At 32.0% G+C, this 24,079-nt stretch overlaps 1 protein-coding gene across 2 annotated transcripts in view; it reads left to right on the forward strand.

Moving 5' to 3' along the window:
- LOC118196519 (neprilysin-2-like) overlaps positions 1-24,079 on the forward strand; it is a 218,974-nt gene that overhangs the window by 95,144 nt on the left and 99,751 nt on the right. For both annotated transcript variants that reach the window (XM_085816761.1, XM_085816771.1), the window contains exons 8-10: positions 5,199-5,285; positions 15,553-15,677; positions 21,718-21,958. In XM_085816761.1, the coding sequence (XP_085672887.1) occupies positions 5,199-5,285; positions 15,553-15,677; positions 21,718-21,958 (453 nt within the window). The remainder of the gene's footprint in view (positions 1-5,198; positions 5,286-15,552; positions 15,678-21,717; positions 21,959-24,079) is intronic.

Here is a 24,079-nt window from a genome sequence, read left to right on the forward strand (position 1 = left end):
TTCCATTTTTGCTTCTCAATTAGTGTTGATAATGAGTAGTAGAATTTTGTAAGCTTTTGCAATGTCTATTATGAAAGCATTATTATGGAATATCAATATCAGTATTATTATTTAACGTCAATTACTCAAAAAATAATGAAAATATTTAAAAATAGTATTTATATATTTTGGAATAATAGCATGTATTCTTACATTTTAAAAGTATATGCTCTGATACTAATTTATGTTTATGCAGAATTTCATGGTTTATTTTATATAGTAAAATTTAGCAGTCTAAATTAGTATATAATAATGTATAATATTTTATATAGTAGTCCAAATAATTAACTGAAACGTGCATAAATTAGGTCACAAATTAAGTGACTAATAAACAAAGTAATGATTCAAATTATTATTTTTGGTAGGAATAATATGAATCAACTTACATGATTTTTTTTCCTATATAGTTTGGTTCGATAATCCTCTATTACTCTTCATCCATTTATTTGCTTTCTGGTCAGCTTTTCTTGCCGATACAAGGGTTGCATTCCTATTCAAGTGCCAAACCCTTATAAATGTTCATAAACGGCAAAATAAACGAATTGCACTCTTATTAACGGAGGGAAAACGTTTCTTAAGTTCAGAAATGAGATTCTGAATTACACCTCTACCTTTTCGAAAAGAACATGCCATGAAAAGAACGGAAAACATTTTCCATTTTCATCATCGTTTCCATCCAAACTGGTGATGGTACAGTTAATCCTCCTTTGGATAATAAAAATATCCAATTTGAGTTGTTAGGAATATCTACGAATTTTTTTGATATTTCCCCCAAAGTAGGATCTTTATCTTTCACACGATATGCAATATAACCTGCCACATAAGCGAACGATTCTTGTTCATATGCAGATATATCTTTCGTTGAATCATAAATTTCGGTTTCCCAAGGAAGTGACGTACATTCATCATAGATGTCTTCGTAATTAACTAAATCATCTTCGTATAAGGAAGACTCAAACATTTGTGCTTTTCATTTGAAGAAAAAGCTGTTTCTAACAGCTCTTTTGTCAAACATGCTTCAACTTTCTTCACATCTTCACAGTCATTAGCATTTATCTTTAACGGCAATTTGTTTGCCAATAGCAATTTTTTCAGGCGAATTATTACGTCTGATGGAGATGGATGGTCATTAAAACGCCCTAGACCCCGAATCTGGCTGAACAAGCTTTCTAATACATCTTGAGTCAGTCTTGATGTTAAAATATATTTCACATTTATAGATTTTACGTCGTCAAATAAACCGAAAAGCGAATTTATCGATATGATAATACCTTTCTGGAAAGGTAGCATTGTCTTCTTTCCGCATACTCTGAGATAAAAAATCATTTGCTTAATCTCATTTAATTTTTCTTTTTGTACTTCATAATAGCTTTCTAGGCCGAAAGCAGCTTTTAAAGGCTTATTGCTAGGGGATAATGGTACACTACTATTCATAATGTCAAAAAAATCATCAATCATTGAAGAAAAATTACTTTTTGCAGCATTACCAGTCAAATGCATAATTGGGACTGTAAAAGAAAGATTTATCTGTTGAAATTTGTAATTCTTTCCAAAGGGTCTGACTACCTCCCATGTCAGATACAATTGCTTTGACTCGAAGCCCAGACGATTCAAGTGCAAACAAAATGGAAGACAGAAGATTTTCCTTCATTTGACGATCAAAATCAAAATAAATGGGCTGTTTCCATTGCGAAATGAGTCCTCGAACCAATACAAATTGAGTCTTTTTAAAAGGACCTAATATCTGATCTAATTTTGAATCATAACAGAGTCTTGAATCTATATGAATTTCATCGAAACTTAATACGCATAATCTTTCTTCGTCAGTTGCATTTTGGCAAGTTTTTTTTTATCAATAACAGTACATCATTTAAAATGCCAGGAATGCAACTGAATCTTGAGCACCATCTTTTCAGTGTACTTGCACTTGGAAGCGGAATACCCATTTTTTTCTTTCCGTATGACTTTACGGATAACGATCTGATTACTATGCTTTTTGAAATGTCGTCTGGAGACCATTTAATTCGCTTTTTTTTCATTAATGCATTTATTTGAGTTTCGGTAAATATGTTTTGAATATACGTTTTCATTTTTCTTAGTTTTTCATTTTCTTGATTCACTTTTTTAATGTCTTTCCTCAGTTTCTGAACTTCTTCTAATATTAGTTTTCTATTCCTTTTAAATCTTTTTCTTTGCTGAGAGATAGTTTTTAAATGCTGCTTTCTCTCAGTCTGTAAAACAGAAACCTTATTCTCAAGAGCTGATAATTTTGTGATTAAATCATTCACATTTTTCTGGAGGTTGGAACAGTTACAACATTGCTGAGTAATATTATTTTCAGTGAGCTCCTCATAGCTATTATTGTTATCGTTTTGAAGTTCCAGACATGCCTTTTTAGGACTTAAATTCTGAATTCTTTCAAATGCACTTTGTAATTTTTTTCTTTTTTGGTGCCTTTGCTGCCTTGGTGTATTCTGATAAATAACCAAGTCAGGAATACAAGCAGTTGGAATAGCAGTTGACTTTTTTGTCGTAAGTATCTTTTTTGTCGGTAATCCTAGCAACCTATTTTTCATATCATCCTCATAATCAGATTCAGTGAAGTGATTGCTGCATATTCGAGCACTCTTTGTGTTAACAATATCCGCTCTTCGACACCTATGCAACCATTCTTTCGTTAACTGAATATTTTTGTACGGAAATCTATGAAATACCACGCTAGTTTCTTTCGTATTATGATGCGTATTGCTACAGGTAGCAACGGCACACGATACCATTTTTTCAATGATTTCTCATTACAAGAACTTTCTAAATACAAAATCCCTTTAACAGTATCATCAGTTATAACTTTCAATCAAGTGGGAAAAAAAAAAAAAACTCTTTCTCTCTCTTTGTCTGAAACTAACAGGGCTAAAGAAAGAGAATCCAAGAATTAAAGATTCAATCTTTCGCACTGATGCTCTGGTCAGTCGACTACGGGACGAACCCAGTGACGTCGCATAACACCCGGTATGCTCCCCAAGAGGGGTTCGTGTCGGCATCGTTCTTCTCAAAGGAATGACCCAGCCCTTCTTTTTCTTTAGCTCTGATCCATATTGCAGTTTGATGTCTGATTTTATATCAGGCATATATATTCCGTCAATATGGAAAATGGAGTCACACAGCCAGCTTTAAACTCTTGATAAACGTGACCGCCGATCCTCGACATCATCTTCGACGCTTTGGCGCTTTTGGGCGACTGATACTTTACGTATTCGCAACTGTTTTTCTTTTCGTTCAGAGGGAGGCACTCCTGCTGCTGCGGAGTTTTCCTTCTTAACAATACATATTCTTTGGTTAAGCCACGTAAACCTGCAATAACTCCGGAAGTACAAGCTCACGCAACGGAGGTGATGGCAAAAGACTAACTCTCTCTAACTTTCCTTCTGAACCTCGGTTTTTAAACTCTCTTCACAAAGTAGAATTTACATTTCTTCACGCGCGGTACCAAATTTAAATATTAAATATTTCGTATTACTTCATAAAATGAAGAAGCATTGGTATTGCATTTCATAATACAGATTTTAATTTCAAAATCTTCATATTCCGGTAACCTACTGTATGTAAGTAAAAATAGTCTTCAGATTTATTTCATAACCCTAAAACGGCTCTAACGTAAGTTTTTTGTAAAAATTATTTGACGTAAAATCAAGAATCAGTGGGCACGTATACAGTAAAACTTTCTATGGGCGGAACTGAAGATTATATTTTCTATCAGGCGAAGGATAACCAAGTCAAGCATGAAACGGAGAACTATGACATTCGCTTTGATTAGCCTACAGCAAAGAGAGAGTCTGAGAATTACTAGAAAACTCTGAATTGAAACATATGCTAAGATGAAATACAATGAAAATAATACTTAAAAATTATTTAGCCTATAATATTGTTTTTACGATAGCATTATTTATAAATAGCTTTGAATTTGTATATAAGAAAACCACCGTTTTAGCAGTAAATTAAGTTAAGCTTTCTGCCTAGCGGCAAGAATACCTTTGTAGAGGACGTTTTCGGAAAAACTGGCTCGTATTCGTATTGCACAAGAGAAAGCAGGGACAGGGAAGTGGAAACCAACTATAAAGCCTCATGTTTGTCGAGATTTGAAATTGAGTTAAACTACCAGTATTCAGCAGTACTAACCATTCGGCCACTGCTGGGATCTTTCAGTAGGAAAACATTTCCTCAAAGTCCTATGCTTATGCACTGAGTTATATAAAGCAAAGTTTCAAAGTACTAATTTAACTGAACGTACTGATACGTAATGTATTAATGTACTATTTTAACGTGCTTAATATAAAATATTTAAATTTGATTCATAAATAAAAATAAATGTATTCAATTTTAAAATAATAAGAAAAATCATAAGTGTGATGATATATTTTTTGATTTCTTGTAATTTTGAAGAAACAGGTCGTCATTTGAAAATTATTTTTATCTAGGTTCTTTGCAAAACTTTTTTAAATGCGATCTGCTGTATTTATTTTTAAACGATGAATAAACGAAAAAATTCTTTCCCTTCGCCTCTTTTTTTTTTTTTTTTTTTTTTTTTTGAAAGAGATTTCTACTATATTTACAAATTTATTTTTTGAACAAATAACTAAACTAAAAGCATTATGGCTGTAATCGCCCACCTTATATTTATTAATATATCTTTGTTTCAGTTATTAAAGTATAATGTAAAATGTATGTAACTCACCTCAGAGTCCACGAAACTTTGCAAAGATTGTGACTGGTGGATTCGGTTATTTCCCCACATCAGTTTAATCGAAGCGAAATCTAGCAGATATTCTTAGTGGTAGTAATTGCTGCTGGCCGCATTTTATTGCAGACCTTTCATGTTATCTAGCTTCTTGTTGTGTATCTTTTCGGTCGGAAACTGATTTCTTAACAGAAAGCTAATACAGAGAAAGGAGACTAATTCTAGTACTCAGGGATGCTCATTGAAATATGTCCTCCTTTTATTAAATAATATATATTCTGATTGAAAAAAAAAATGTTAGGAATCATAAATATATCTGAATGCGTATTTAATCCTAGGACTTTCTTTCAATCAACAATTGAAATTTTGTACTTTTGTAACTAATGTGTTATGAGTTTTTTAATTTATCGTGTTTTCCCTGCAGTTTTCTTTAGCACCCGAAGAAAGACGGAATATGAGTAATCTTAATAAGAGATACACTGTTAAACAGCTTATGGATGAGGTAAAAGAGGTAAAGTGGTATTAACTTTAAAAAAATCTATTTATAGTATCATAAATCAGAAAATTAAATATATTGACAGATACCTATGTCTAAACCTATGAGTATATGCAGAGCATTCAACTGAAATTGTATATACATCTGTATTTCTAAACTTAATTAACAGTTTGGCATACATTTTGAATAAAACTCTAGTAGTTCCGAAGACACAGGTCCTTCTTCTTCAGGTAAACATTTTCAGGCAAAAACTAGGAGAAGCTTCTTAGGTACCTTCAGCCACGGTTAAAGGATTCCCGGGCTAATGTAAGGTTGAGTGTAAAGCATATCTGTGATCAATTTTAAAAAAATAACTATTCTGTAAACTTTTAAGTAATATAAAATGTGTGTTCTGTTGTAAAAATGGGTAAAAAAATGTAAAATGCAAACTGTAACGTTATGTGAAAAAATGCTGCAAACTATTAAGGAATGTAAAATATTAAGGATTTAAAAATTAAAAATGTTTTTGAAAAAAAGTACGAATAAAATTATTTTGAAATAAAATTTAATTTTAATTTAGATTTTGAATAAAAAATAAATGCTATATTTAAAGAAAGAAATTTATTGCAATATTCTAAATGTTTTAAAATTGGATTTCAAATGGTTTAATCAAAACTTTACTAAATACTGGCCAAACGTAAAGAAAATTAGAAAAGATAAAAATCTTCACTCAGTTATATATACATACATACATATATATAGTGAGGCCGATTGCAACCAAAAAGGGAGGTGCACAATTACATGTTATAGAAGTCCTATACACAAAATTTCAACGTTCTGAGACTACTCGTTTTTTAATTATTCGAGATACATACATACATACGTACACACGTACATACGTTTAGACGCCCCGAAAAAAATCTCTTCTGAATCCATTTTTAATCAGTTTTATAATTCGTTTTGGGAAAAAATTCTTTATTCTGTCCTTACGTACAGATGTCACGAGAAAACATCGTTAAATTGTATTTAATAGCCGTCAAAATGGATATTTTCGTTGAAATATGGTACTCGGAATTTTTCATGATTATAATACTTCCTTTACTTTACTTAAGGAATTAATAATTACACAACAATAATTTCCTTCCCTTTCTTGACACTTTAATTATGCGTAGTGAAATTGATTTCAACGCTAGAGTTTATCGCAAGTTTTTTCTCATTTTTGCCTTCCCATGCTAAATCATGTCAACCTACTAAATAAAAAATGGCCTCTTTTACTCTTAGAAGTGGCTATTGATTCAGGCTATTAAAGTTTGTTCTTCACAATCTGCTTTCTTATAAACTCAGGTATTTGAAATTGGTTGCCATTAACAGAGGGTGTTCTCTCATGGTGAATTTTTTTTTTAATATTTATGTCTTGCAATCCAAGAAGAGATTCTTCTGTTACAATTAATATTAATAATATTGACATCCTTCCTTTTCATAATTCTATGAGTCAGGAAATAGTGCAGACTTTTCATTTTCTAACATTTAAGTAAATTTATTATTCGCTTCTTAAAGATTTTAGCTTCGACTTCCGAACTCTTGAAGATTTCTTTACCCTATATGTTGTCAGTGACATTTGAGATGTATCGACCAAACAAAAAGAAAGTTAAAATTTCGCTTCAAGGAACACAAATCTTATGTTCGAAAGGGGAAAATGTATGCATAGTTAATAGTTGGTTGATCATAGTTGGACACTTTACCGCAGTTTTGAAATTATCTGTAAAGCTTCTTCAGTTGCAGAATTTGATTCCTTCGAAGCTTTTCCCATTCACAAAAATTTATTTTCGTTAGTTAATGGCATCAATTGCAATCCAGTTCTTCTTAACATTTTCAGAATTCTAATATCCTAGTTTTTCATCTATTATTAGTTTCCTCGACAGATAGCGCTACGTTCGTTTTCGCTTTATTCAACCACTTGGGTTCGATACAAAATAGCTGCATTCCTCCCATAATAAAATTTTATTCAAAAGCTATCCAAATTAACACTATTTGCTCTTCTATCGCTAATTTTAACTTTGCATTATCGTATTTATCTTTCAATTGGATCTGCATTTATCTTGAAAAGATAAAAGAACACTTTTCTTCTCAAGCCCCAAAATGTTAAAAACATGAAATATAAAAGGAAGGGAAGTAATGCAAACTAAGAAATGCGTGCGCGTCATTTTAAGTACGATTTATTAACAAAATATGTACAATAGTAAACTAAAATAGCTTGATAATTTTCATGCGAATAAATGTTTTAGTTTGGAAAAATATTAGCGTGTTTTAAATCTTAAATACTGTGCAAAATATTTCAAAACAATTGTCACCTAATACGTTTCAATGTAGTGGATTAAACTCCTAATACTTTTCAATGTAGTGGACCATCGATATGTACAGAATCAGATTTCATCATGAATCTATAGTATTATAAAAAATTAATAAAAACAGAAGTTTTGATAAAGTAAGCTTTTATTTTAAATTCACAAAATAATGAGCTTAAAAAATAATTTAATGGGAGCAAGAGATTAAATGATCATCTTTAGAAATTTCTTCTACATTTTTATATCACGAATTATAAAAGCATAGGCGCCTAAACAACAAAACTTAGTAATCGAATTGAATTGTCAAAACTAAAAGATTTAATGATATTCATTTGTCAAAGAACATTGCAGGTTTTTATTAACCGTGATATAAAAGTGTAGATAATTTTTGAACAAAGAATTATTTAAAATCGTCTTTTCATTAAATCATACGATAAATTATTTTTGGTCTTTTAGTTCATTAATTAATTTAAAAGTTTAAGTCAATTTATGAATCAAATTATTCAACTGAAAAATCATTTTTCAATGATGAATAATCATTCTTTTATCTGCAATAATTCTACTGTGTTAAATAGTTAAAAAAATCCAAAAATTTGCCGAAAAAGGTTCTCAGACATTGCTATAGCTTTAGTATTTTAAGAGGCGAAATGATGAGCAAAAACTTGCATGCCATTTCGAACCGATTTATTTCGAAAATAGGTGATTGGGAATCAGGGAATATATCCTATTTACAGTGACTAGAATAAACAGATAAATAAAATCAATTTTAGAGAAATCTCTATGAAAGCAAGAAGAATAGTTATAACATAATGACATCATAACCTTGAAATATGTTTGATACCATGGCAAGGACCGATCTTTTTCCCTTCAGAGTTCAGACTGCAACATAGTTTTTTTTTTACAAAAATGTATTTTAGAATATCGCGAAACTCATATTTTCGTCATTCTTACTTTTAAAGAGAGCGAAAAATATTTTTTATAATCTGCAAAAGTTCAAAATTTTGTAACCGATTTATTTTTAGATGTTGAAATTTTAAAATAATAACCATCAAATAGCTGAAGAATCGAGCGATTTTTGTGAATTCTGCAAAAAGTCCTAAATGGCATTAAAACTTTGACACAAGTTTCATTTAAAAGATTTTTTGCCGCTCTTAATGATGGTGCAAACTGTAAATTCATTATTTGTACCATCGGATTGTGAGATTTTTAGTTTTTTCGTTAAATGAATATATTTGTGAAAAATCATTTAAATATTAAATTTAAAATACATTAAATCGAATTTTGAAAAATACGCCTCATGACACTGCATTATCATCCACAAATAGTGCATGCACAAAACCTACAATCGATAGCTCATCAGGAAGTAGTTTAAAAATCCACGACAAACTGTTGACCACGCAGCGGCAAATTCTATGAGTGAGCTAAATAAAATCATATTAAAAAAATAATTACAGGTTAGCGATCAGTTAAAATCCTTTTTGAGGACACCTTTTTTGGTCTTTTCGACCAGAAAAATGAACAAAAGTTCCACCTCCCGTTAATTTCGTAGTAGCGGGAAGACGAATACTTATTTCAGCTGATAAAAAAGGGCTTATATTATGTTGCAAAATTCCTTATTTGTTGCATTCCATTCACTCATCAATATACAGCAGTTCAGTTTTAATAGTCAAGATAGAATGTGACATGCATAAGACAAAAGCAGAGCTCTAAAAAGGTCATGGCAAAATCAAGTAGCACTGTTACTCTTAACACTGTGATTCAAACTCATAACGTGCAGTAGGGAATAATCACTATACAATTAATGAAATATTCTATTTCTTGCATTGCGAACGATTCGCATAACGTCGTGGAACAGATTACATTCGTTACCTGAAGCACACGCATACGCTTTCAGATTAGGAAAGGATATAAAACTGATTTAATATTATAAAAACTAACATAACTTAAACAATTATTTCAATCAGTGTAAACCATAATATTAAGCAATGGTCTTTTAACATTGTCAATTACTTCACTTCAAATAAAAAACAATTGGTATTAAACATATATATTACTAAATTTTTATTAAAAATATATGTTTGCTGTTTGTTTCGCAGGTTTCATAAGAACTACATTTGATTTCAATAATGTAAGTTACTAGCCGTCACATAACTAGATTCAGTTATCTTATTGTATAGTTTAACCATTTTTCTTCATACAGAATTAACATTAATCTTTTACATTATTGAATTGTATAATTTTCGTCCTGGAATTTAAGAAGCATTATCTCTTATTTATGCATTCAGTCTTTGGTTTGTATTTCTAATATTTCAGTTAAAAGTAACTAGCAGAAAGCAAATACATTCTTTTAGCAGAAACGAAATGATGAAAGGAACATCAAGACCCTCCTCCTAGAGTACAGATCAAATTGTTGGGACGATTTCTTAGACTCCATGGATTTCTCTCCGAATACAGTCTGGCGTATTGGAAATTCCTTAAGGAATACTAATAACAGAAATATTGGTCCTCTCCACACCAGTAGTGGAATTGCTTATTCTGAACATGACATGGCTGAAGCCCTTGCGCAGCATCTAGAAAAGACTTTCACCAATCATGCCTCTAATAATGATGAAACAGATGAAGAAGTCGATAATGTCATTAACCACCTAGCTGACAGAAATTGTAATAATCACTTCAACCCAACTTCTCCAACAGAAATAAGTAATATAATTAGCAACTTAAAGTCCAGGAAAGCTCCCGGCTACGATAGCATCACCAATACGGTTCTCAAAGCTCTCCCAAGAACCTACATAGTCCTCATTACAAACATAGTCAATGCTTGTATGAGGCTCAATTACTTTCCGCAACAGTGGAAGCACGCGCAGATAATTACGTTTGTCAAGCCGGGGAAAAACCCAAAGGACTTAAACTCCTACCGTCCGATCAGCCTTCTCCCCAGTTTGGAAGAGGTATTTGAGCGTGGGCTCCAAAAGAGATTAACTCAACATCTAGAGGATAAGAAAATTATATGTAAAGAGCAGTTTGGTTTTAGAGCCGGTCATAGTACCGTGCACCAACTACTGAACGTTACAGAATTTATTGCAGACTCCTTCGCAAAAACGAACACAATCGCCAGCTGCTTTCTAGATCTAGAAAAAGCATTTAACAAGGTGTGGCATGAGGGTCTCCTCTACAAGCTGCACCTTGTTCATCTGCCCATCAGTTTCATTAAGCTCATGAAAAGCTATCTTAAAAACAGGACCTTTCAGGTAAAAATTAATGATTCTCTCTCTTCAGGAAAAAGAATTAAAAGCGGAGTGCCTCAAGGAAGCGTTCTGGGACGCATCTGTTTAATATCTACACGAATGATATGCCGGTTCCTTTGAATGCAAAAGTAGTGAAATATGCCGACGACACAGCAATTTTAACCAAGTCGCTAAAACCTCAGCTCGCTGTAGATAAACTTGAAAGCGCAGTAAATATCATAGCACACTATTATGATTCATGGAAATTAAAAGTAAATCCGTCAAAGAGCCAAATTCTCCTTTTCAGACGTCATCGGAAGTTCACTCCTGTGAATGTAAATATAAAAATTAATGATCAAGCCCTAGCAATTGTTTCAAGTACCAAGTATCTAGGAGTGGTCTTCGACTCACAGCTGTTATTCAAAGAACACACGGAATATGCCTTGCGCAAAGCCACCGCTGCTAAAAATGTGTCTTTACCCTTTAATAAGAAGTAAAGTTAAATTAAATATCAGTCTCAAGAAGAAGATCTATACCAGCTTAATAAGACCCACCCTACTATATGCAGTGCCTATCTGGGCCACTGTGTACAAGACTTATAGACACAAACTACAGGTCTTTCAGAACAAAGTACTCAGACAAATTGTTGACTCTCCATGGTTCGTACGTAACCTGCAGTATTCCTTGATTTCTAGTTGCGTTGTGAAGTCGTGCTGAAGAAGCTCTTACTTTTGAGATGGCTCGTACGAAGCAGACTCCTCGTAATGAAGCGATTCCACCTGATAAAGGCAAGGATCCGATCTCGGACAGCTCGAATACGACGGCCACTGATATGGACCTGGATACTGAGCATGCTTATACGGAACAAGAAATCGCGGCGATACGACTCGAGATTCTGGATACAGAAGAGCGATTAGCAACAGTTAAAGAATTCTATGATATACGTTCGGCTAACAGACCAGTTACTGATAGAGACTACCATTCGGACATTGCGAAAAAGGAAATGGAAACCAAGAAGAAAAAGTTAGAAATGCTGAGGGGTAAGTTGAATTTTGCTCTTTCCCATGCAAGCACTACACAGCCAATAGCACAACAGAAACGCAAACCACGTGATACATCAGACAGCGAGGAGGACTTGGAAGGATTTCAAAAACCACTTAAAACTGCTAAGATACCCGTAAATATTTCACCAAGCACTATACCCACCCAAAACAGCTTCACAGCACTCTCGCAACCTAACACTCATTCCACTCAACCCACACAACAAATTAATAGTTCACAATCACCAGATGCAAGACTTCCAAACTACAGCACACCTACTCCGATTATGGTTAAGCCGACAGATGGCGCCACACACAACCAATACATCAAAAAACTTACAACACTTACACAAGCTACTTTCTATGCCAAAATAAGTGGAGAATACTTAAAATTGCTAACCTCAACAACTGATGACCACAGACAACTCACCACAGATCTACAAAAACATAACATCGAACACTATGTCATTACACCTAAACATAAACGCCCAGTTAAAGTAGTCATTAGAGGCCTACCCATCACCACTGACACACATGAAATTTCCACTGAACTTACAAACCTTGGATACACAGTACACAAAGTAGTTCAGCTCACCAGATTTAAAACCAAACAACCCATGCCACTATTTCAGATCCAACTTATGCAGACACCCAACATTGATAAAATCTACAGTGAAACACACCTAGGTATGTTCATCATTACAGTTGAAAAATACATCAACAAAAACATTACACCACAATGCCATAATTGTCAACGTTTCAACCACTCTTCAGATAATTGTTTCTTTCTACCTAGGTGTGTTAAATGCGCACAGCAACATAAAACCACAGACTGCCCTACACAAGGAAAAATAGATACTCCCATCTGCGCAAATTGCCACAAAAATCATCCAGCCTCCTATCGCGGTTGCGAGAAATTCCCTAAAAACAGAAACGTAAATACGAGTAATTCACCAAACTACACTTTTACCCCAATCAACACCACTTCAAACATACCTACATCCACGCAAGGCAGAACATACGCACAAGTTACATCCAACAACACACAAGGCACCAGAAACCAGAATACTAACATTACATCCAACACGAGCACTTTCATTGACATATTTTCCACGTTAAAAGAACTTAACAATATTTTCGGTAATAATAACATCTTAAAATTCTTTTCCATCCTTAAAAATAATTTAGACCAGCTAAAATCAGTGGATACACCTATGGAAAAACTATTAATTTTATTTAATATATGTGAGGAATCAAACATCTTTAATTAACTAATGAAAAAAAAATCTTAAATATTGAACATTATACACTGCTTGCATGAGACCCCTCAGCTCTCTTACCAAAAATAACAACTTTTTCTACCATTGGCTAATACAAACCACCTGACCTGAAGATTCTCAAGCCTTCTCTCCGCCCATCGACGCCGCCTTCTACTCTACACCTTACCGCATCGACGAGATTCCTGGGAATTAGCCTCCGAATACTTCTCCCCAAGTGCATGTGTCACCAACTCACTTTCGACTGGACTCTATGCCATATACTTTGCTTACGGATATCTTGTTTTTGCCTATTGTCACTCTGCCGGAACGTACTTATGGATTCAATGTTCGAAAAGAGACTCAGCATCGATAGGGATAGGACTCTTCAGTCCAGGCGCCCTTCGAAAGGAACCTGAAGGTTCATGGATGATACGTAACCTGCAGATACATAAAGAATTAAAAATAAGACCCATAGCTGATCAAATTCTCACCACGAGCCGCAATTTCTATGCTAAAATAGAACTTTGTCAATATGAACATATCCGTAACCTGATAAATTATGATCCTACTATAGAAATTGCAGCAAAGCGCCCAAGAGGCATCTTCCATAACAGCAAATGGTGAAATGTGTATATATTGTGCATAGTAGTATTATCTTTATTTTATCTTCATTGTGTCATTTTACCAGTGTCTTTGAAACTTTATATACTTATGGACATGATCCGTGTACCTGGATCTTCAAAGCACTGATCTTATATTTGTCATTTCCGTAATCTTCTTATTGTTATATCAGAGACTTTATAATATTGTGGACTTATGGACATGATCCGTGTACCTGGATCTTCAAAGCTCTGATTATTTATTGCTAGTGTAAAATGTTTTTCACCATTTGCTACTTCGCTCAAATATCGCCGTCCCTATATGTACATAGTGTATAGTTTCAGTAACTCATGTGCCTCAGTGTTGTACAAGAACTTTAGTGTTTAATTTCTCAGACCAAGATTTCACTGAATTGTGATATCTACTATTTCAAGATGCATTGGCTGTGGACAGTTCACGGGAGGGTGACCCCCACGTGACTACTACTGTCCAATCTGTGTTTTACAGCAAGGATGAATTTGAATATTTTGTTTAGCTAATCTGATGCACTTAGTTGTGCCATTTGTCTTCATTTAGATCGCGATATTAGTTTAATTATTCAAATCTGGATAACCTCTTTCAAAACTTGATATTTATTAAAATATCCAATATTTCTCATTGCACGCGTAAGCTGCTTTGCTCGGAGTCTGAACTTGGGTGGGTGACCACCCACGTGACAGGCTCCTGCCAATCATTTCCCTCCACAAAATTTCACTCCACATATTTCACAAAATTTGACAAGTTTCGCCTAGTTGGCGCGGCGTAAATCGCCTTAATTAAAAACTTAAGTACCAACGCCTTAGGACAATTTACCAACAGAGACGGTTAAAGTAGCGGTTGGCTACTAATTGCCGCCTAGCCATTGACTCGATTTCGATTTCGATTGCATTGATCCTAAGATAAATTCATTTCTAAAGTTAAAAAGGAAATTCAATTGAAGTTGTTATTTGCAATTTTTCCGTCATCACTTGCCATTATTGAGAAAATAAAAAGCAGCTTGATAATAAAATTAAGTGAGGTTACACATTTATTGATTTTATAATAGATTTATATTTATCATTATTGAACTTAAATCATTTTTGGAGTTTATTATTTATTTTTTGAGTTGAATGAAAATTTTCGGAATAATTTGCTAGAGAATTAAGCCTTTTTTTCGCCAGAAAGAGCTATTCTCCAAACACAATTTTGAATTGTTTCACTTTTCATTCGAGTCTATTGCCATTCGGAACAATGTAATATATAGTTCTTTCATATTTAATTTGTCTGTTGTTAATCAACACACTATTTAAAAGCAAGAGATGCAGTTCTTAAAAATATTATTTTTCTGCTTTTCACTTTGACTGATTTTTAATTCATATCATGTCTAATAAAAAAACATTAAATACTCTTATGGAATTATATTACGTACTCTTTCACTTTTTAAATATATGGAAGATATATAACATTCCCATGTTAGTATAAATGGATGTTCATCGGATATCCTATAAAATGTTTCAGTATTCCACCTGGGCCATGTCTATTGAAAATTCCTAATGATAAACAATATTAAACTTTAGAAAAGCACTTTTGGGCAATCGCTAAAATCTAAATCTTTTCAGATTTTTTTTTAAACTCAGAACCATTCACAATCAAATTTCGTATTCTTGCAATAAAAGTGGGTGTTCCCAAATAATTTTATAACGTTTGAAATATTTTTTGCTGCTGTTTATTTTTTTTTAAATTTTTAATTCTCTATTTACATAATTTATTTAAATACTCCACATGCGAATAAAGATTTCTGTTTTATCCTCCATTAGATTGACTGGATTAGATATTTCAATGAATTGCTGGATGATGAAATCGATGAAAATGAAACTTTGATTATTAAAGACTTAGGTTTCATTAAGAAGTTTGCCAGTTGCATTTCAAAAGTGGATAAGAAGTAAGAGAAAATTCCTTAGAACATCACATGTAGCCTACTTCAAAATTTAAGAAGTAGGAGAAAATTCCTTAGATCATAACATGAAGCCTACTTTAAAATCTATTTTCATTAGAATGATTATAGAAAATAAGCTTCCCAGAAAGATACAGAAAATACTGGTAAAAGAGGAAAATTAACTTCTGTTCTCGTTTAGGCTAATAAATGGTATTACAAAAATTCCTTATTAACAATTATTTTGAAGGTAATAAAGAACTGAGTTTCATAAAAAAAAGTAAAATGTAAAATTAGTTTTACTTGAAGCTAAAATGATTCATTTAATTAAATAATAAATAAACAGAAAAAAAAGAGTATTATTATATCTACTGAACTCAGAAAAATATGTTTATAACGGTCAGAGTAGAAATTAATTACTTCATTTAACTTTCAAAATCAAGCGATCATCATTTTTGCTGAGAATACTAATAAAGTTATTAACAAAACCTCTATCTTAATTAATAATAATTTTCACTTTTCATTTATCTTTGCGTGAGCTCATTTTACAGTTTCTTTCATAAAATCATCAGAAATTATACTCTGGGAAATGACCCAAAAGGTCGTTGCATATAGTGACGCAGCTTTATTTTATTCCTTCATTTCCATTTAACTTTTAGAATGAAGTGATCAAGTTGCTGAAAATTATCTAAACAATAATCTGCATTTTGATGTATTGCAAAAATAAGCTTTATTAAGATAGTTTCCTATGCAATAAATTTATCTTCTATAATGTAATGAATTACTTAGTCATAAATACAGATATTTACTATTAATTTTTCAATGTTCATTTGAAACCTAAAGTGAAGAAAAAAATCTGTAATTTTTATATGATTGCTGCACAAACATCTAATGAGTCTAGAACTACATATATAGTCTAAACCACTTGCAGTCTTTAATGTATAAAATTCAAATTAATGTTTACATGTGTATGAAATAAAATAATGTCTACGCTGTGCTTATAAAATAATTAGTTATTTCTATATATTAAGCCTCTTAAATGAACTTATTATTGCTGTAAATAAGTTAGAAACATGGGAAATTACGAACGATTAATACAGTGTGACATTGTTCTTTATGCTGCCAACGCAAATCTCGGAGCAAGTTATTAATGAAGCAGTTAATATGTACTAAACAGTAAAATAGTATTAGGCATATAAACTTTTTTTCAAGTAACCACTGCAACTCTGAACCATTACGTCATTTCCTGAATTCTGTCAATGTTAATTCTGCCCACATATATTTTCAGAAAACTCCATGTAAAAAATGTTTAGTAGTATTCTATTTACTTCTGTCGATACATCAACCCCCTGACTATGATGTGCCGAAAGATGAAGATTCTTTATATTCCATTTTTCGCTATTTTATATACTTCGTTTTTGATTTGCATTGCTTTGCTTCTCATTATTTGCACTTTTATGCATTTGTTCACTTTTTTACATCAAGGCTCTTTTAATTTATTTATTCACACTGTTTATGACTTAAGCAAACAAATTTTAATTTTTATAATGGCTAGAACCATATTGTTCATGTTCGAAATTTCACTGTTTTTAATAATGCCGATGTTATAATAATTCAGTATACCGGCAAACTAGAATACCTGTAGCCATTTCTGGATCGTAAAGTTTCAAATACAAAAGTTTGGTAAATGGCAAGTCTGTGAAGAAACACAATAACGAAACATTGTATGGCATTCTATAATTGCTCGATGACATTAAGGTCTAATGACTGATGGAACCATTTCTTATATCTAAACTGACTGTACCTTAAACCATTGTTTAATCGCTGCAGGAGTTGAGTGATGCGGTAAAAGGCCAAAACAACCATATTTAACGTATAACAAAAATGAGTGTAATTCCTCTTTCTGAAAGAATACCTCTTTCTTCACAAACATAATGCTTAGTGATAAAAAAAAGCTCTTAAATGTATAAGCAGTTCTCATTCGTCACTACTAAGCACACTTGTACCAAAAGAGCATCACTACTAATCTGTGCACTTTTTTACTGACATGCTGGATCTCTTAATGCTATAGTTTAACTCTGTGCTCCCTATTTATTGGTATAGAAACAAGGAACATATGTGTAAAGATCTCGAACAAGAATGAACAAAAGCCATAATATTTTCCCATAATTTGAAGAACTATTGCTGATTTAAACACACTTCAGTTTATCTTTTGAAGTTCTTGAATTGAGATAATCAAAAAGATTCCTCCTTCTGGTATTTCTAGTACAAAATATACTTTTTAGGCTCATAAAAACTCAAATTTGGCTATTGTTGTAGCTGTTAGGTAATAAATAACATTATTCAAACAACAATTCAGCATTTCGTGCACCAGCAACAGAATCCCTCTTATAAATTATCAGAAAAAAAGGTAATCTGACATTAAGATTGCAGCTTCTTCAACCTACCAAACAAACAAAACTGCAATCTGATTACTAACACTCCAAAATAAACTCTAACTGAAAATTTCAAAAACTAAAATATATCTAATTTTTTTTTAAATATAAAGAAATATATTTTTAATATTGCAATTGGATCTTGATACACAAATTCTAATTTAATATTTATATGAAATAGCTAAACAATTATAATATATTTACGAGTTTAAAAACTACTGCTGATAAATTTAAATTAAAAACGATAAAACTGTGTATTTTAAACAAGCTTTTCAAAATAACAGTACCGAATTCGTAGGGGAAAAGCTTGTTATGAATTATTATTCCATCGTAAATTAATGCAACATAGACACTTTTGTACATAATATAACTTGAAGAGGATATTTCAATTAAATGAAAAAAAAAAAAATGTTCCGGCGTAAAAGTCAGTAGCAACGGTCATGCCTTAGAAGCTGTCAGACCTAGAACACAAGGAATCTAGAAGTAACCCTTATGTTGTCGTGCACGAGGCATATATCCTTTCGCTTCTCTTCCGTGCGTCTTAGCGCATAATCAATACTCAGAATATTGCTCTTCTGCAAAAGATCAGATATCTTAGTCATCTTTTTAATTTGATTAGTTGTCTATTAATTAAGCTGCTGATTAATTGATTATGAGTGAATAATTTAAAATGGGAAACGGGCATTTAATAAGTTCAAGTTTTAGTTTATTTCCTTTTGATTTAGTCCATATTTTTACTGGTAAATTCTTTTATCAGATATTACACTATAATCTCAATTTTTTCGACTGCTATATTTTTAGTGTTCTTTTTTAATTTAATGAAAAGGACTTCATTATTCCAGGCGTAAGTTTGCATTTTCTTGCACTGGATAGCTTGTGTAGGAGGCTTGCAAGAATTATTTTTCTCAGAAGTGGAAACAACTGATTATTTTTCAGGCAGCAAAATTTGTTTTGTAAATCTTTATAAAAGCTAAAAGTGTTTCTTTAAAATGTATTTTGGAATTAATTCACAGACTTCTTCAAAAATAATTTAATTAAACTACATCCATTAAATTCTTAAAAATCATAGGTGCAAAAAATAATAATAGAAACACTATGCTTAAGAATTTAGCTTTTTTTCAGCCGATTACACAGTAAACTATAAATGCAGATATCACTTTTTATATGATTGTCTTATGTATATGTTCAAGGTTATATTTAACTTCAAATTTCGACCCCGTTCCAGGTGAAATATACTGAGCTCTATATTCTATTTGATTTTTGTTTACGATTAACAAAATGACAATCTTGAACTCATTTCTCTCAAGCTTGTTTTGTGAAGATGCTGTCATCATTACCAAATCCAGGAGGCCCAGTTTCGCTATCCCACCATCAAAGATTCGAGCAAAAATGTGAAAAATTAATACTAATCGGGAAAAATCATAGATGCTGTTGATAAGATGTTGCAGGACTAGTGACATCAACAATCAAAAAAGATTTCTAAATTATTCACATAGAAACAGCCTTCAGTTCTAACAAAAATGAGTTAAATTAAATAACAGAAAAAATAATAAATGTAATCCAATATTTAAGCAGGAATACTCTAAAAATAAAAGAACTTAATATAAAGCTTAATATCAATTAGTGGACAACAGAACTCAGAGAGATCGGAATAAAACAAGAGCACTGTAAAGGAAGATTAAAAAATTCTTATTCCCAAGAAGCAAGAAATGCAGCCTACATTAATTATTCGAAGCAAAAATTTACAAGTGAAACCTTTTAACAACAAAGAATAAATGCTGGTCTAAATTGTGTACAGGAAGAAAAAGATACATATGGAGCCATTTACAAAATGTGTGTGAACAAAACATTTAATCAACATAACTAAGATCCTCTTCAACAATATTACATCAAGATCTTAGCAACAATGATGTTACAATAACATCTATTGAGAAAATAAAATCTGCAGATAACCTTTCTGAAGACTCGTTAGAACAAAACGCTATGAGAAATAACAAAGTTACCTCTACAACTTCCAATGATATTCCTTTTACAAGACAAGAAATTGCAGAAATTATCAAACGACTATACGAAAACCAAGTTCCAAGCTCTGCCGATTATTTCTAATTCGAACTAAAAAATATTCCCCGATTTATATAACAAATTCCTGCAGTTAAACACTTTTCTTAATACCTTCAAGACAGCACAAATCATTTTATTAAATAAGATCAAGATTCAGAGAACCGGAAAACATTTTGACCGATAAACCTGCTCCATGCAATAGGAAAGTCTTGGAAAATACCACTGCGGGCAGCCTGCATCACCATACAAAGATCAATAACATCATCAGTGCAAGTCAGTATGGATTTACGCCTAACAAATCAAGTACCAATGTACTTTGTAATAAGCTGAATTCAATATAATAAAGCAAAAGACCTTCATTCAGCTTTAAAAGTCTTAAATTTAGAAACTTCTCCAACACGTTCTGTTGGCCTACACCCACAGAATCAAAATATTCAAAGAATGTATTTCTGCTCCTGCAAAACTTTCTATCAAATAGAAAAGCATAATTTTTTATAATAACCGTATCACTGAATCATTAGGAGACAGGTTGACTGTAAGGCTTATGATTAATGTAACATTTATGGAACTTAACATTCGATTCCATCACATCTTTTAATTGGCATCAACACTAGAAAGGAACTGCCTTAGCAGATGATGCAGACGAAAAATTATGATGTAGTTAATCTTCATTTAGCTATATGGTATTTAAACTATGAGATTATTTAAGAAGAGAAACTTAACCGCACAGCACAGCATTCTACATTTTAACTTTTATTTTTGCAGGTCTAAGACTATGTTAATGAAATTTATATTCCAAGAGAATAAAAATTTGCATCCTTTCTGTTTCTTTAAATATCAAAGAAAAAATCTTAAATTCTACAATATGTGGAAGATGCAGTGATGCACTCCGACATGTGTTAAATTATATATACACAATGTTTTAAAATATGAAACGAATGACAAATGTAATTTATTCCTAAATGATGAACAATTTTTAAGTAATGTTACAGTATTACGGCTATAATTATGACTTACAAGATGAAAGAATGATGCAGTTATTTAAATATTTTCAGTTGCATTAGAATAAACACTAAAAAGAGCGAAATCCAAAATAATTGTTCATTAAAATTATTTCCGTGGTTTATAAATTGGATAGATGAAGCAGAATCTTCGACAGTCGCCTACATAAGTGATTCCTTTTCTCTACTTCCAAGGAAAACGATATAAGTGGGAAGAAAAACTCCGCCGAATAACTTTGAAAGGGAGTTGCAAAGTTTTTCTCAACACAACAACACTTCAAGCAACAGTAATGTTGTTGTGATATTCCTAGAAAATTTACATACACACCACAATGTACAATGTTACATTATTACAAAGATGCATGTTCGTCATAAATGTTTGTGATGGGAATGGAACACTGCAACGCGGATGCAACAACCCAGCAATTGTGTGTGCTTTATGGGTAATGTGAGTCTTCTGAATTGCTGTTCTACATGTTTACAGAAATTTCAATTTTTAAAGTTTGAACGTGATAAATTCAGCGGTTTATTAATTGTTATTTTTGCTTTCAGAGTGGTTGCCAATTATATGATGTGGAGAGTTGTTTATGAATCTTTACCATTTTTATCGAAGGAGTATAGGAATCATACCGCTCCACGCCATCCCTATTCTGGTGCACTTTATGAAAGCACGCCTCGTTGGAAACAATGCTTCTTTTCGCTTAGGGATAACTTGGGATTAGCCCTCCACTCGTACTATATGAATCAAAATGCTTGGAAATTACATAACTTGGGAAAGGAAAGCAAAAATAGTGTAAGTACTATATTCTTAAGTTTCTACGAATGAATTCACAACTCAAAGGAAAGTTAATAAGCTTTTTTTTATTTCAAAATAAACTCGTTCTGAATAGGAATTATTTTCTGTTTGCATTAAAATGGGCATACCCAACCAAATGAAAGCAACTGCATCGCCTGCAGAGAAAATTATGGAAGTTATAAAATCTATCTGCAGTGAAGCGACGAAAGAGAAAAAATAGTGTCTTATAATACTGTACGATTCATATAACTGTTAATAATCATCATTAAGAAGTGTATTGATAGACAATACTTGTCAATAATATGGTATGGGATGTAAATCTTTAACAATATTTTGTTTTGGTATAATATCGTGAAAAAGGAATATCTATCATATTTGATGGTAGTTTTGCTAAATGTGATGAATAATAAATATCATGATCATGGTTAGTCAAGATTTTAATAACTAATTAAGTAAGGTGACGAGAAATACTTAAAATTTAATTTAAACTTAACACAAATAACAGATTTATAGACAAGATAAATTAAACATATTTCAGAGACAGGTGAAAATTTTCCTTAAAACACCGGATCAAATCATACGCTTTTGTAATCAAAGATTATAAATTATTTATTGTTTGTATAGCAAATTCTGAAACAATGTTCATTGAATAGTAAACTCAATAGCACAATAGTTTAACACCAAAAAGGATTTTAAGCTGTCAGTTCACCGGATGGTAACAACCTCATATTTATATTATTGCTCAAGAGAGAGGAACGACAGTACTGGAACTTTGTACCGTTCCTCTAAACAAAGAACATATTATAAGGTATTTCTTCCGCCTTCCTAACGTGCCTTCGTGGTGTAGTGGTTCTGCACGCTGAGCAGGTATTCCAGAGGTCCATGGCTCGATTCCCGGCGAAGCCGTTGTTAATTTTGCAGCTTGCCTGCTTCCAAAAACACCTAATGCCTCTACAATATAACTTAAAACCAGAAATTTCCATTAAAATATTTTCTAAGGAACAAACTTGCGTTTTCTGACAAATTCTCTAATTTGATACTATCCTCCATGAGGTATCTTTACAATTCCAACATCAATTGATTCAGAATAAATCGCTCTACAAAGAAGCGTATTAATTAAACAGACATAAATACAACAAATGCAATGAATGGCCACGAGTTCGAGACTGAGAATAATACATAAAAAATGAATATTTAATTACTTTACAAATTCACTAAATAAATAAACAAAATAGTCCCACAACAATGAAAAGATATATAAAAGCGAAAATACTAGCAGATAAACATAAACACTTTATGCAAATTTACAATATTATGCTTGTTCTACATTTGATTTAAATGTTAATCTAGGTGACTTTATTGCCACCTCCATCTCATGATAAGGCACTCAAACACTCGAAAGCACTAAAATACCCGACATTCTAGGCCAATAGTATAATGTTTTAAGCTATTCGTTTCCATAAAGGTGTTTGAATTTTTTTTACCAGTAGAAAGAACAATAAATCTTGAACATACAGTCTACAAACATGTGTGTTATTCTAATTTCATTAACTATAAAGTTAATAAGCCTTCAAAATTCGGGTTGATTGTTTTTTTTTACTTTCGTTAATTGATTCCAGGTGTAAGTTTCAGCACTGAATGTGAAAATGAAGTTTATTTCCTCTCATTACGTCAGGCTTTTTCGGAAATCGCAATTCTCATCGGACTTATTACAATCATCTAATTCTTTATCTTCATGTATCTTTTTAAATTGTGCCCAAAATGGCAAATAATTAATTAACTGAGAATCAAAAGGTTTTATATTCAATTTAGGTAATTTATATCGTTTAACTTTAGAGTTACTAATAATATCAGAGTTACTAAAAACTGGGTCATTTGGAACTTTGTTTACATTTAGTAATTCACTAACTTTTCTTTCAATTGTGATGAACTCATCAGAATATTCCTCACAGGTTATAACTCTGGTTTCTAAATCATCTTCAGTGCCATTTCCCTTAATCAATAAATCTAGTATCTCTTAATTATTAGATTTTAACTCAAAAAGTATCGTTTGTAACTTGTAATACAGCTTTATCTGCTTGAGCATCTTTACTAATTTCATTCTTTAGAACTTTAACC

The sequence above is a fragment of the Stegodyphus dumicola genome, chromosome 1 (assembly GCF_044657685.1).
Source record: "Stegodyphus dumicola isolate Sdum_Otavi_A_Nest chromosome 1, ASM4465768v1".
NCBI classification, from domain to species: domain Eukaryota; kingdom Metazoa; phylum Arthropoda; class Arachnida; order Araneae; family Eresidae; genus Stegodyphus; species Stegodyphus dumicola.